The sequence below is a fragment of the Prunus avium genome, chromosome 4 (assembly GCF_965620075.1).
Source record: "Prunus avium chromosome 4, drPruAviu1.hap1.1, whole genome shotgun sequence".
NCBI lineage: Eukaryota > Viridiplantae > Streptophyta > Magnoliopsida > Rosales > Rosaceae > Prunus > Prunus avium.
The window spans coordinates 37,000,602-37,014,540 of NC_142287.1; the positions used below are offsets into that span (position 1 = coordinate 37,000,602).

Sequence of the window (13,939 nt, forward strand, 5' to 3'; positions counted from 1 at the left end):
ACAATCCATTATCTTTTTTAATTCTAAAATAAATTTAAAATAAATTTTTAAAAAAGCCTCTTGTAGGCACGAAAGCACGTGCAGAGAGTCTAGTTTTAACTAAAAAATAAGGAGCATAAATTCAGCTTTTCTAGTGTTCCACTTCCACCACAGTACCCGCCTAATTTATAAATCATCCAAACGCAGCGTTTTGTAAGCGAGGGACGAGGGCAAATACCGCGAAGCGAAACGGCTAAGATCCCTGGCGTTTCGAGTATTGGTAGACAGGACGAAACGACACTTGCCGACGTGGCTCATCTCCAACCCGCTCCTTCCTCGTTGCCCAAAACGGTGTTACAGAGGCTGTGTCCCAGAGGAGCAAACACCGATTTACAGGCTTCACAGCGGCTGCACAATTCTCGAGCCTATCATCTCATTTTCCGTATTTCAATTTTCGCTCGCAATCACTGGTTTTGACATTTTGGGACGTAGGGTTTTTGGGAGTGAAATTAGATAAAATTTGATGGTTGTGGATTTTAGATTTTGATCTTAAAATTCGAAGGTGCATTGGGTTTTTGGTGTAATTAGACGCCAAGTCCAAGTTTACTAGAGTTCAAAACAGGCAGCAGGCGGCCTTCTTCTTCCCAATCACAATCATCGTAGCTTTGGCATTCAGAAGTTGAATTATTGGCAGGGCAACACATCATCTGATATATCTATTTTCTTTCTTTTAAAAGGTGAGGGCTTCGCTTTGCATCAACATTGTGTTGTATTTGTTTGCTTGTTTAAACGTTTGGTTTTAGTTGAATTTGAGTTTTGTTTTGTCTTTTTAATAAATTGTCAGTTCAGGTTGAAGAGTTCAATTGAGTGATTTTAGCATTGAGCTAAGTGATTTATTTAGAGACTCTTATCGAATATAAAATTGGGATTTTTTACTTTGAATTTGTTTGTTGGGTGATGGGCGTTTGGGGGGGGGGGGGGGGGAGTGTACTTGGTAGCTTAGTCTGAGATATGCCCATTTGTTCAACTATTCATTATTGCCTAATTCAATTTCTAATAAACATACTTCGTACTTAATTCAGTGTATCATTACTGGTCAGCCTGAAATTTAACCTTTTTTTCATTTTCTGCCATGGTTCATGTGGCAAAGGTGTTTTAATTGTCATCCCAGAGACTTTTGGGCCTGTTATGACTTCAAGATTTAATTAGAATCTTAAGGATCAGCTGCATGCTATATTGCTTGGCCAAAATGTCTTCGTGTCCAAATGCACAATCAACAAAAGTTGGGTATCTTCGTCATCAAAATGCTCTTCCTGCTACTGAAAGCTTGAGTGAGCAGCATGAGAGTAGTTTGAGACTTGAGGAGGATGAGGATGAGGATGAGGACGAGGACGAAGATGTAGATTTCAATCCTTTTCTAAAAGGAACCCTTTCACCAGAAGCTTCTTCAAGTCTGAGCTCTGAAGTAGAAGGTTTAGATGGTGAAGTTGTTGACAGCAGCAGAAACACTGTTGAAACTGCTGGCATTAATTCGTTGAGCGTGGCTCGTGAGGTGCAAAAGTGTTCTGTTGGAGAATCTGAGCATGGGGAGGAAGAAATCGTGATGCAAACTACTGTTTTTCCTGAAGGTGCATCTGAAAATGAATTTGAAAAAACAGTTCCTGGAAATACTAACAAGAGAATGGCTGCCTTCATCACTCAACCAGCCAGTGAAACTGTTCAAGAAAAGGATGATGTCTCAGGCAGTGGAACTGATGTTAATGATGCTATGGTAGGAGGGTTGAGTAACACAGAAGACATCCAGAATCCCACTATGGATTTAGATGATGAGGATGAGGATGCTATTTGTAAACGCACCCGGGCCCGCTATTCATTAGCAAGTTTCACACTTGATGAACTCGAGACTTTTCTTCAAGAAACAGATGATGATGACGACCTCCAAAATATTGATGATGAAGAAGAATACAGGAAATTTCTCACTGCTGTTTTACAGGGTGAAGGTGATGACCAGTCAACTAAAGAAAATGAAAATGCTTATGATGAAGATGAGGATAATGATGCAGACTTTGAGATAGAACTTGAAGAGTTACTTGAGAGTGATGTGGATGAAAATGTAAAGGACAAAGTTGTGGAGGAGAATGGAGGAGCTGGAAGACGACCGAAGACTAGGCAGAATAGATGCCAAAAAGCTCCTGCTCAATGTAAGAAGAAGATTTTAGGACAGACAAAAAGGCCATTGCGCCCCCTTTTACCAGTTTTGCCAAAGGGACCAATGTCCTCTTTCTCTACCCAGGCCAGCAGAACTCTAATGCCTGGGACAACTTCAAGCTGTTTGTCTTCCACAGTAGAAGATCGTTCTATAAATGGATTCACTGCTCACCAGATTGGCCAGTTGCACTGCTTGATCCATGAACATGTGCAGCTACTTATTCAAGTATTTTCTCTGTGTGCTCCTGATTACTCTCGGCAACATATTGCCTCCCAGGTTAAGAGATTGATCTTTGAGATGCTCCATAAGCGTGACGAGGTACTGTCACGGAAGAGTGTACCATATCCTGCTGTTTGCTTTTTCCCAGCAGTGCCAACTGAGTTCCCTAATTCCTACACGACACAAAGCGCCTTAGTGTCATCCCTCGCATATGATGCATGTAGAGAATGTTTTTCTTCGAATAATCAGATGGCAGTTTACCCAAATATTTCTCCTTCCAAAGGTAGACGTGAATGCATTCCTAATGGACAGGTGGGGTTCTCTCAGAATATGGGGGGTGCTTTCTGGGTGCCTTCTATAAGTGGTCCTGTGCTATCTGTCTTGGATGTAGCTCCACTTAGTTTAGTTGGAAGATACATGGATGAAGTTGATACAGGTATACCATGAAGGTCTCAAGTGTTTTTCATGCTTTTCATGCTTTTGCTAGCACATTTGCGTCGAGAAGTTTGATCTTTATCTGTCTGCCATTGATTTGAATTGTTTTGACAGCTATTCAGGAAAATCGACGGTGTTACGTGGAAACTAGTTCTGATACACGCCTTGAAAAAGAGCCTTTGTTTCCACTTCCTGACTTTCCATTATGTGTTCAAGCCAATTTTGAAGCTGTAAGTGGAACCGGTTCCTCAGTTTCCAATGTTGCTCCATCTTCGTCTAGTCAACAACCACCCAAGAAGTCACTGGCTGCTACCATTGTTGAAAGTACCAAGAAGCAATCGGTTGCTATAGTCCCAAGGGAAATATCAAAGTTAGCCCAGATATTTTTTCCTTTGTTCAATCCAGCATTATTTCCCCATAAGCCACCGGCTGGAAACATGGCAAATCGAGTGCTTTTCACTGATGCAGAAGATGAGTGAGTTGCACGCTTTCTCCTTTATTCTTAAGTTGGTGGCTTATCCTGATTTGCTGCTGCTGTCAGAATTTAGATATCATGTTTAGTATCAATCTGCAGTATTCCTTTATTGTAGTTGTATAGACTTTCTTACGAAGGTTCATGTGTTTTATTTTGGAATTGCAATGCAGATTATTAGCATTGGGGTTGATGGAATATAATATGGATTGGAAGGCAATTCAACAACGTTTTCTTCCTTGCAAATCTGAGCGCCAGGTAATCTTTTCTAGACTATGTATTGTGAGCACAAAATTTTCTGATTATTTTCTTTGCTGCTAAGTCTTTCATTATTCATGCTCTTCTAATCAGCAGACGAGCCATATGTTTTAGTACAGAGAACATTCTAGTCAAAGCATCATTACTAGTATGGAACATTTGTATTCAATAAAGCCCCACTTCTTTGTAATGTAATGCAACCACATAATTTTGTAGTAATTTATGCTTGAACCAGAACTTCAGCTTGCTCATGTTTGTTTTGCTCAGCAATAGAGCAACCACATGTTTTATCTGAGAAGATTGAAGTCAAAATGCTCAAGTTTTTTTATCTCAGAATACTGCCAGTTGCTATTCAATTAAGAATTAACTACTTTCTTATTGTGGACTCAGTTCAGTGTCTGCTTGATGGTTAAGTACAATGAATGTCATAAAATTATAAGCAATGGTGGCCTATTTTATTTGACATGAACTTCTTATTTTACAGATTTTTGTTAGGCAGAAAAACCGCTGCTCATCAAAAGCACCAGAAAATCCCATAAAGGTATGTGATGAACTTATTAATTGAAATATTTCTATATTAAATTATTAGTATTACTGTTTGGTACACAGGCATTATTGGTGGAATGAGATGATTTGTGCTTTCACCTCCTACATTTTTCTATAAAAAGTAAATGAGCACCATTATGAGAAGGTGACTTTTGTCATTTATTGGAGTTTAATTCATGCGAAGGCATGAAAAGTCAAATATTGTTAGGGTAGTTGGACAATACCCTGTCTTTTATCTCAGCAACTCATGTAGTTGTCTATTTCTTCATGCAGGCAGTTCGGAGGATGAAAAACTCACCTTTGACTGCAGAAGAGTTAGCATGTATTCAGGAGGTAATTTTATCCGAAACCTATAAATATTATACATACATATATGTATATATAAGCTTTGAAAGCATTACATTCATTTTCTCATATATGAAAGCTTTGAAATGCATAATGACTTTTTCTCATATAAGGTACCAAGTCTCAGTTGTTAGATCAGAATTGACAGCTAACATGCATTTAGATGCATCTCACACACTGCATCTGGATAAATACATGTTTATGTATATAGTATGTATTGGTGCATTCATGTTTATGTATCAGATTCTCATGCAATCAAGCTGTCTGATTTATTATGACCCCCATACTCAGGGACTTAAGGCTTATAAATATGATTGGATGTCCATATGGCAATTCATTGTCCCACATAGAGATCCAAACTTGCTGCCCCGGCAGTGGCGCATTGCTCTTGGAACTCAGAAGTCATATAAGCTTGATGAAGCAAAAAAGGAGAAGAGAAGGTTATATGAATCAAAAAGAAGGAAGCATAAAAATGCAGATTTGTCAAGTTGGCAAAATTCATATGAGAAAGAGGTCTGATTTCCTTTAAACCTAGAACATTGGACAAAATCCCATATCTATTTGCATTAATTTTTAAGTAATTTTTTTGTGATAAATATAAAAAATGAAATGCTGTGTTGACTGCTGAACTGCTCATAGTAACACTCATAGTAACACTCATAGACGAGATCAAATATTATATTAGAAAAGTTATGGGTAGGCTTTAAATTAGCTGCCTTGCTAGACTTAATTTTAGCTAATTATATTCTATGCTTCCTAAATGTTGATGAATATATTGAGGCTTAGGAGTATAGTTTGTGTAGAATTTTCTGAAGTTTAGGAATTAAAAATAAATTAAAAAATGTAAGAAATAGGAGGTTTTGGGTTCAGCCTGTGAAAGAAAACAATTTAGGAAAAAGAGGGCTATCCCCACTTACATGGCCTATTATACCATTTGATTCTAATAGTTACATTGAAATGCATCAAAGAGTCTTTAAGTTAGCCAGTTTAGCATGAATGTGCGGGAAGTGTGCGCCCATTCTGACTTTACTCGTTTTTCAGAATTGTATCAGAATTTCGTTTGGACCCTTTTTCTTTTCCCTCAAACCTCTAATTCAGCTCAGCTTGGGTTGTAGATGATTGAAAGCTCATTAAGTGGATGATGATTATATTTAACTGTGGTAATGACTGCAGGACTGCCAGGCTGAAAAGTCTGGTGGAGAGAACAGCGCAGATGGTTTCACAGACAATGCAGGTGAAACTTATGTTCATGAGGCCTTTTTAGCAGATTGGAGACCGGGTACTTCCAGTGGAGAAAGAAATCTTCATAGTGGTACCCTATCCCAAGAAGCTATCCGTGAATGGGCAAATGTTTTTGGGCATAAGGAAGGTCCCCGAACCCAGACTGTGTCAAAGTATCAGCAGAGCCCATCTCTAATCACTGGTTTTAGACATTTTGCATCCGGTACCACACAAACGAATCATTCTGTTTCTCATATGACTTCAAATGCCTTCAAATCTCAATTCAATTATCGGCGGTATCGAGCTCGTAGAACTAATGGTGCACAATTAGTTAAGTTAGCACCAGAATTGCCTCCTGTGAATCTTCCACCATCTGTTCGTATAGTCTCACAATCTGCCTTCAAAGGCTCTTTATGTGGGATATCTTCTACGGTTTCTGCTTCTGGAGGTGGTAGTGGTTCTTCTGCAACAGACAATCTGTTTTCTAAATTTTCTCAAGTTGGAAGGTTGGGGATTTCTGATGCCATGACATCTAGACAGAATAAAACTCATTCTCCAAAAGACAGCGTTACAACTTTGCGTCCGGAAGATTCTAGGATCGTCAAGGATAAATGTGTAGAGGAAGGAAGAGATACTGATTCTGACCTTCATATGCATCCTTTGCTGTTCCAAGCCCCTGAAGATGGACGCCTACCCTATTACCCGTTGAACTGCAGCAACAGAAATTCCAGTACTTTCAGTTTTCTTTCAGCAAATCAGCCTCAGCTAAATTTAAGCCTTTTTCATAATCCTCATCAAGGAAGCCAAGTTGATTGTTTTGACAAATCATTGAAGACATCCAACTCAACATCACATGCCATTGATTTTCATCCACTTATGCAAAGAACTGATTATGTAAGTAGTGTCCCAGTAACGACATGCTCAACTGCACCCCTTTCTAATACTAGTCAGACTCCATTGCCGGGCAATACTGATCCACAGGCTTTGGGCACTAATGAGAAAGCTAATGAACTGGACTTGGAGATCCACCTAAGTTCTACATCCGAAAAGGAAAAAACTTTGAAAAGGAGAGACGTTGCTGTGCATAATTCAGTTAAATCAAGAACAACTGCTTCAGATTCTGGAACTATTATGATAACTCAATGTGCTAATAGTTCATTGTATCGGCATGCTGAAAATTCTTCTGGAAGTGGTAGCGAGCCTGTTTCAGGTGGCCTTACATTGGTTATACCAAGTAATAATCTCAGCAGATACAATGCAGATGATACAGGTGAGCAGTCTCAACCTGATATTGAGATGGAACAGGAAGAGTTGAGTGACTCTGATGAAGAAAATGAAGAAAATGAAGAAAATGTTGAGTTTGAGTGTGAAGAGATGACTGATTCTGAAGGAGAGGTGGGATCGGCGTGTGAAGGAATTGCTGAGATGCAGAATAAGGTGAGTTTTCTCTTTTATTTGGTTAGTTCTAAGGTTCTATTGGCTGTGGGAAACACGTATTGTATCTTCTGGTCTAAGTTATTAACTGACTAATTCTACTTGCGACCTTCATCTTCTCTTGTTGTTGGTGCCACCAATCTTGTTTGGGAGGAGTTTTTTTATTAATATTTTCTCAATGTTTATATCTATATCATTTTGTTCCTTTTCTGAATTTCTATTTTCTTGTTTATAGGATGTTCCAACGTTTGCAACAAAAAGACCTGCAACAGTAGATCCTGATGGCAAACAGTGTGAGCCAAAAGCCGGCTGTCATACTCAGGACAATATTCACAGCACTCCATCCTTGGACGATGCCAGTAATTCTTCATGGTTAAGTTTGGATTCATGTGCACCCGATCGCCCTTCACACATGATGTCCAAGCATGACGAAAGCACAAATGACAGTGGTCTTGCTGCCAATGATCTGTCTTCATCTCGTCCCGCTCGGTCTTGTAAGAATGCAAAACTCAGCACAAGAGAAGTTGTGGCACAGAGACAAGGTGTGGACATGGCGCACCAACTGAGCCTGGGTCCTCTAGCAAATCCCACAATAAGGAAACCTAGGAAGCGTGTGTGCAGAACCAATACATGTTTGAACATAGGTTTGACTGTAGAAAACTCAAACTCCAGCAGTGATGGCTAACACAAGACATACTAATTTGTTTATGCGCTTATACTAACCCCTTTCTAGTTGATCAGTAAATAAATAATATCTTACTTCTTGAACCTCAACCCTTTAAGCCAGTGGTGCCTAAAACTCAACGTTTGGGTGTGTTTCTGTTGAAACTTTTTTACATCAATTCAACTGACATGAGCATCTTTCACTGGGTTAGATTGATATTTTTCTCAAATTGACAACTTTGGCAATGATGCATTGCTTGTGTGAGCTTGTGGCTCTCAATTATTCGATAAAAAGAAAAGAAAATTTTACGTTGACCCTTTCTTAACTGAACTGGAGTTTTACACAGAGGCAATCTCTACCGCTTAGCCGCATATACCGTCCAAGTATCATCCCACTCAGATCATGCCACGTAAGATAGGACCCACCCATGAATTAATGATAAAATGAGAATCAATTACCAGCCCCAGGCGATCACCAACGGTCAAAATCCTTATCCCAAAACCTCATCCAATTCCTCCTTCTCCCTCCACTCATTCCCACTCTTTGCCTCCATACACCAGAAGTACTCACATGAAGATAAGAATTGACAAACCCAAAAAACAGTCTAAAAGAAACCAAATCTCACATATCAGACCCTCTTCTCTGTTCCTCATCAGCAGCTTCTCTTCCCTACATTTCAGAGCTTCAGAAGCCCCATTAAAACCATGTCTTGTTCAAATTTGACAATGTGGGTGTCTTCAAAACCTGCCCTTTCTGACACCTCCTCGCTCTCCTGCCGTTCTTTTATCGGCCCTTTTCAGCTTCCTTCACAAAACTCTCTCCCTGCCACCCCCTCAAGATCGTCTTCTGTGTCTCCGATTCACTGCGGTCTCCGTGAGCTTCGAGAACGTATTGATTCTGTAAAGAACACCCAGAAGATCACTGAGGCTATGAAGCTTGTGGCAGCTGCCAAAGTCCGCAGAGCTCAAGAAGCTGTCGTTAATGGAAGACCCTTCTCGGAAACTCTTGTGGAAGTTCTTTACAACATCAATGAGCAGCTCCAAGTGGAAGACATAGATGCTCCTCTGACCAATGTTAGGCCTGTCAGGAAAGTTGCTCTTGTTGTCATAACCGGCGATCGAGGTCTTTGTGGAGGTTTCAACAATGCAATTATCAAGAAAGCTGAGAGAAGAATATCTGAATTGAAGGCTCTTGGTCTCGAATACACGATCATCAGCGTTGGCAAAAAGGGTAACTCTTATTTTCTAAGGCGGCCTTACATTCCAGTTGATAAGTTTCTTGAGGGAAACAACCTCCCAACTGCCAAAGAAGCACAGGCCATAGCAGATGATGTGTTCTCCCTCTTTGTGAGTGAAGAAGTTGACAAAGTTGAGCTTTTGTACACCAAATTCGTGTCGTTGGTTAAGTCTGACCCTGTGATTCATACCTTGCTTCCACTCTCACCAAAAGGAGAGATTTGTGATATTAATGGTGTGTGTGTGGATGCTGCTGATGATGAGTTCTTCAGGTTGACAACAAAGGAAGGGAAGTTGACTGTAGAGAGAGATGTGGTGAGGACAACAACCGTGGATTTCACACCGGTTTTGCAATTCGAGCAGGATCCAGTTCAGATTCTTGATGCTTTGCTGCCTTTGTACCTCAACAGTCAGATTTTGAGGGCATTGCAGGAGTCACTAGCTAGTGAGCTTGCTGCTAGGATGAGTGCTATGAGCAATGCAACTGATAATGCAGTGGAGTTGAAGAAGAACTTGTCCAGGGTCTACAACAGGCAGCGCCAGGCCAAAATCACAGGGGAGATATTGGAGATTGTTTCTGGTGCCAATGCTTTAGTTTGATCGCTGGATAATGGGGGTGCTTCTTTTCTCCTCCACATGAGTTTGTGCGTCTTAATTTGTAGGTATGGATGTTCCATTATTCGTCGAAATATAATGAAGATCGGTACTTATGCAGATTTCACACTTGATTGTAATTCTCAACAGCGCATAAACTTTGTGCACACAATGAGAGTGAAATGTATTTTGGAACAACAGGGCATTCCACATATATTGTATGTCCTTTTTTCTCCATCATAGCCAATAATACTGCTAATGTAATTAAAGATCCCTTCTTCTCATATATTGTCTCTTGTTCAATTACATATAGATTTTCTTAAAGAACCTCTCATGTTTGGGTTTACTTTCAATCCAACCAAAACCAAAACCAAAACCATTGCCATGGTATTAATTTATCACAAAATCTAAGCCAAGCCATCTCTTCATACAAGCTATTTAGTAAATCAACCAACGATTAAATTAAGATTTCAAACCCAACTCCGCCTTTCCTTTTCTAATCAAACGACCAAATTGGTACAGCCATGAAGAAAGCAAAAACAAATTGGTAATATTAATTTTACAGATAGGCAAATATGATCAATGGCCAATAAAAATACATAAAAATAATAAATAAATAAAAGAATTGTCAGGCATGTAAGTACTCTGTATACAAGCGCTTTGCTAATTATCAGAAAAAACTGGTTTAACTGCTACCAATTTCTTTCGCTGTAAACACCGAGGGCGGTTCACTGTGGGGAGAGGAAAATGAGGGCCTCCATGATCACTTTGGTTATAGGTTCCACTCTGCGATGACCCGAAAGAGGAGGCTATAGAACTTGAAGATAGAAGAAGTTGGTAGAGAGAGTTCATAGTTTTGAGGTCATGTTGATGGTGTCTTTGAGATGTTGCAGTGATTTTGGTGTCCCTGAGTTTGGCAAGTGTTCCTGGCTTTAGGTACTTGTGAAAACCTTCATGTCTCTTTGTTGTTGTTGAGGTCCTTGAGAACTTGTGAGAACCTTCGTGTCTCTTTGTTGTCGTCGAGGTCCTTGAGAATGAAAGTTTTTGCTTCATGGTTTAAAGTTTTTGAGAAACTGAGAAAGAAGAAAGATGGCCTGGATTGATGTTTAGCCTGCCTGAAGGCAGTTTTAAATAGGAACTTTGCGGCGGGAAGCAACGGTCCATTTTTTTTCTTTGGGAAATTATTATTATTATTCCATCAAAAGAAAGAGGAAAAAAGGAAAACGGTTTTCAAATTAGGTAAGGCGCGGGGGGTCGCGATTGCCCATAATCTATGCATGCCTTATCAATGAATACAATTTGCTTTATTTTTTTCAGACGCAAAAAAATGGACTTTTTAATATAAAAACTTTATTTTCACCGTTTTTGTCACTTCTGGCAAATTTTCATCTATGCTGACAAAATGTCGTCGAGATACACTTATCCCGGCAAATTTCCTTCTAGCCCGGAAAATCCGTCGGTAGACTTATCCCCGCAAATTTTCTTCTATGCCGACAAAAATGTTTCTTTACTTCTATTTTGTTCTTATTGACCTGATATCATAGAGAGCTTCGCTTCCACAGCTAAAATTTCAGGGGACATTTTTCAGAAAACGTTTTTTTTTTGGTGGACGAATTCAGAAAGACGTATAGATTTCTTTCTTTGATAGAATTCATTAAAAATCTGAGAAAAAAAATACAAATTGTTTTTAATTTATTGGTTAATTGGGAAAAAAAGTATTTTTTTTTGGACGAATTCAGAAAGACGTATAGATTTCTTTCTTTGATAGAATTTATTAAAAATCTGATAAAAAAAAATACAATTTTTTTTTTAATTTCTTGGTTAATTGGGTCGGGCTGCAGCTTAGGCAATATAATTTTTTGGCTTATTATCACAAAACACCCCTGACGTTTGCGAAATTATCACATTGCATCCCTAACGTTTTTTTGTATCATTAATGATCCCTAACGTTAATACAGTTACTCTTAAATAGTCTCTCTGTCAAAAAAACCGTTAAATCCAAGGGTATAATCGTCAAATCAATCCAAAACTATAATTTTTTTTCCTTCCCTTCTCTCTTTCTTTTCTTCTTCTTTCTTCTTTCTCTCCGCCTGGCCCCGCTCACTCTTCTTCTTTCTTTCTTTTTTCCTTTCCTTCTCTCTCTCTCTCTCTCTCTCTCTCTCTCTCTCTCTCTCTCTCTCTTTTTGTCTCCTCTAGCCACCCAAACCACCACCCCGACCACCAAAGCCACCACCGTGGGATCTTATATCCCTGCCCCTCTCTCTACTCTGTCTGCAACTCTCTCCTTGCCCCCTCCCACAGCCCACCAACCCATCCACTCTAGCCACCCAAACCACCACCTCGACCTCCATAACTACCACCGTGGGATCTTATACCCCTGCCCCTCTATGTACTTTCTCTGCAACTCTCTCCCTGCCCCATTCCACAGCCCACCAACCCAGCACTCTAGCCACCCAAATCACCACCCCGAGAGAAGGAAAGAGGAAGAAAAAAGAGAAAAAAGAAAAGAAAAAAAAAAGAGAAAGAAGGAAAGAAGAAAAATGAGGAACAAAGAAGGAAAGAAGAAAAAAAAAAAGGGAGAGAAAGAAGAAACAACGAAGGATAAGAAGAAGAAAAGAAGAGGAAAGAGAGGAGAAAAAAAAAGAGAAAGAGAGAGAGAGAGAGAGAGAAGGGAAGGAAAAAAAATATTATAATTTTGGATTGATTTGACGATTATACCCCTAGATTTAACGGTTTTTTTGACAGAGAGACTATTTAAGAGTACCTGTATTAACGTTAGGGACCATTAATGATACAAAAAAATGTTAGGGATGCAATGTGATAATTTCCCAAACGTCAGGGACGTTTTGTGATAATAAGCCTAATTTTTTTTAACACTTTAACCCACCCACAAACCAAAAGGCCAATCCTTCCCGCCCAATCCACTTGAGATTTGGACCATTGATTAATTATAGCTTTTTGAAGAAGCCCAATGGAAAAGGCAACTTTTGCAATCTCTGAATCTCAACCAAACAAAACCCCATTTCTCCCTCCCACATTGTTCGGTGTCAATTCCCATTTCCTTGTCCCCATTTATCACAACCAAACAAAAGCATCATAGTAGTCAAAAGTTTACTCGGCCACATTTGGCTCATACCGCTGGAGAAGATTTGTCATCCACTCCTCAACTCCATCAGATTCGTAGGCTCCGGGAGGTTCATATATGCAATTCTTGCGCAATTTCTGTTTATAAAAATTCTCCACACCCAGAACTTTGGAACATCGGGAGCACTTTGAGGGTTTACATTCATTCCCTCATCTTCATCCACTCCGTCATCTTCATCCATATGAAAAGAACCTAATCAAAAGAAAAAAATAGAAACATTAACATTTCATAGAACAGACAGAAATTGCTACTTTCTGATGACTATATGTCAAATTGCTTGTAGGCGTACACCCCTTCAAGCTTAGCTACAACAACAGCGTCCCATGTCCACAGTAGTGTAGTTTCCAGGAGTTTCAATCTTTAAAATAAATTAGACGGTATACATTAGGTGTGTGAACCTTTTGACTGGCACATATTTCCCTCGCTCTTGTAGGATAGCAGAGCTAACACAGTCACTAAAGTCGAGGACATGACCAGCAGAAAGTTCTTCATCATCTGACATAACTAGGATGACATCCAGTGAATCAGAACCACTGTCAGAGCTAGAACGATCTCAACTCGAACCATCACCATCCCCATCGCCTCTTCCGCCATCACCAAACCATGATCATCACCTCGAGTCCCCTTGTAAACCAAGAAAAAAACAAGCAAGAGTTTAGAAAACAAAAGGTTGACTTATAATTAATTTAAGTTATGAGATGTTTAAACTTTAAGGGCTCGTTTGGTACACGGGATTGGCTTGGACTGGCTTGGACTAAATTTAGTACCATGTTTGTTTTATCTAATCCTAGTCTTAGATGGGATTGCTAATACCGGGCCCACCAAAAACACCTCCTTAGGAGGGGACTAGTAATCCCATGTGGAAGGGGAGGATTAGCTAGTCCCAATGCTCACCAATGTATAAATACATATATTATATTGTAAAATTAATAACATATATTATTATTATTAAACTTACTTGCACATATACTATAATGTACATATATACATGTATATAGACATAAATTTATAATATATGTATATATGTACATACACATATATACATATATAATATACATATACATATATACATGTATATTATTATTATAATATACCCATATACACATATACATATTAATATTATAATAATAGCATACATGTATATATGTAATATATATTATATATTACAATACATATCTATATA

General features: G+C 39.1%; 2 protein-coding genes across 2 annotated transcripts; both read left to right on the forward strand.

Annotated features, from left to right (window-relative positions):
- The first annotated feature begins 230 nt into the window (after window positions 1–230).
- Window positions 231–7,892, forward strand: DUO3 (Homeodomain-like superfamily protein). The gene is made up of 9 exons (XM_021965841.2): window positions 231–716; window positions 1,130–2,843; window positions 2,957–3,317; window positions 3,488–3,572; window positions 4,057–4,113; window positions 4,392–4,451; window positions 4,755–4,976; window positions 5,637–7,121; window positions 7,354–7,892. Exons 2-9 carry the CDS (start codon window positions 1,208–1,210, stop codon window positions 7,801–7,803), a joined length of 4,356 nt encoding a protein of 1,451 aa, XP_021821533.2. The 5' UTR covers window positions 231–716; window positions 1,130–1,207; the 3' UTR covers window positions 7,804–7,892.
- A 382-nt stretch (window positions 7,893–8,274) lies between these two features.
- On the forward strand, window positions 8,275–9,895 carry ATPC1 (ATPase, F1 complex, gamma subunit protein). Its single transcript, XM_021965842.2, has one exon. The coding sequence runs from the start codon at window positions 8,487–8,489 to the stop codon at window positions 9,615–9,617; it is 1,131 nt and encodes a 376-aa protein (XP_021821534.1). The 5' UTR covers window positions 8,275–8,486; the 3' UTR covers window positions 9,618–9,895.
- Window positions 9,896–13,939: the final 4,044 nt, after the last annotated feature.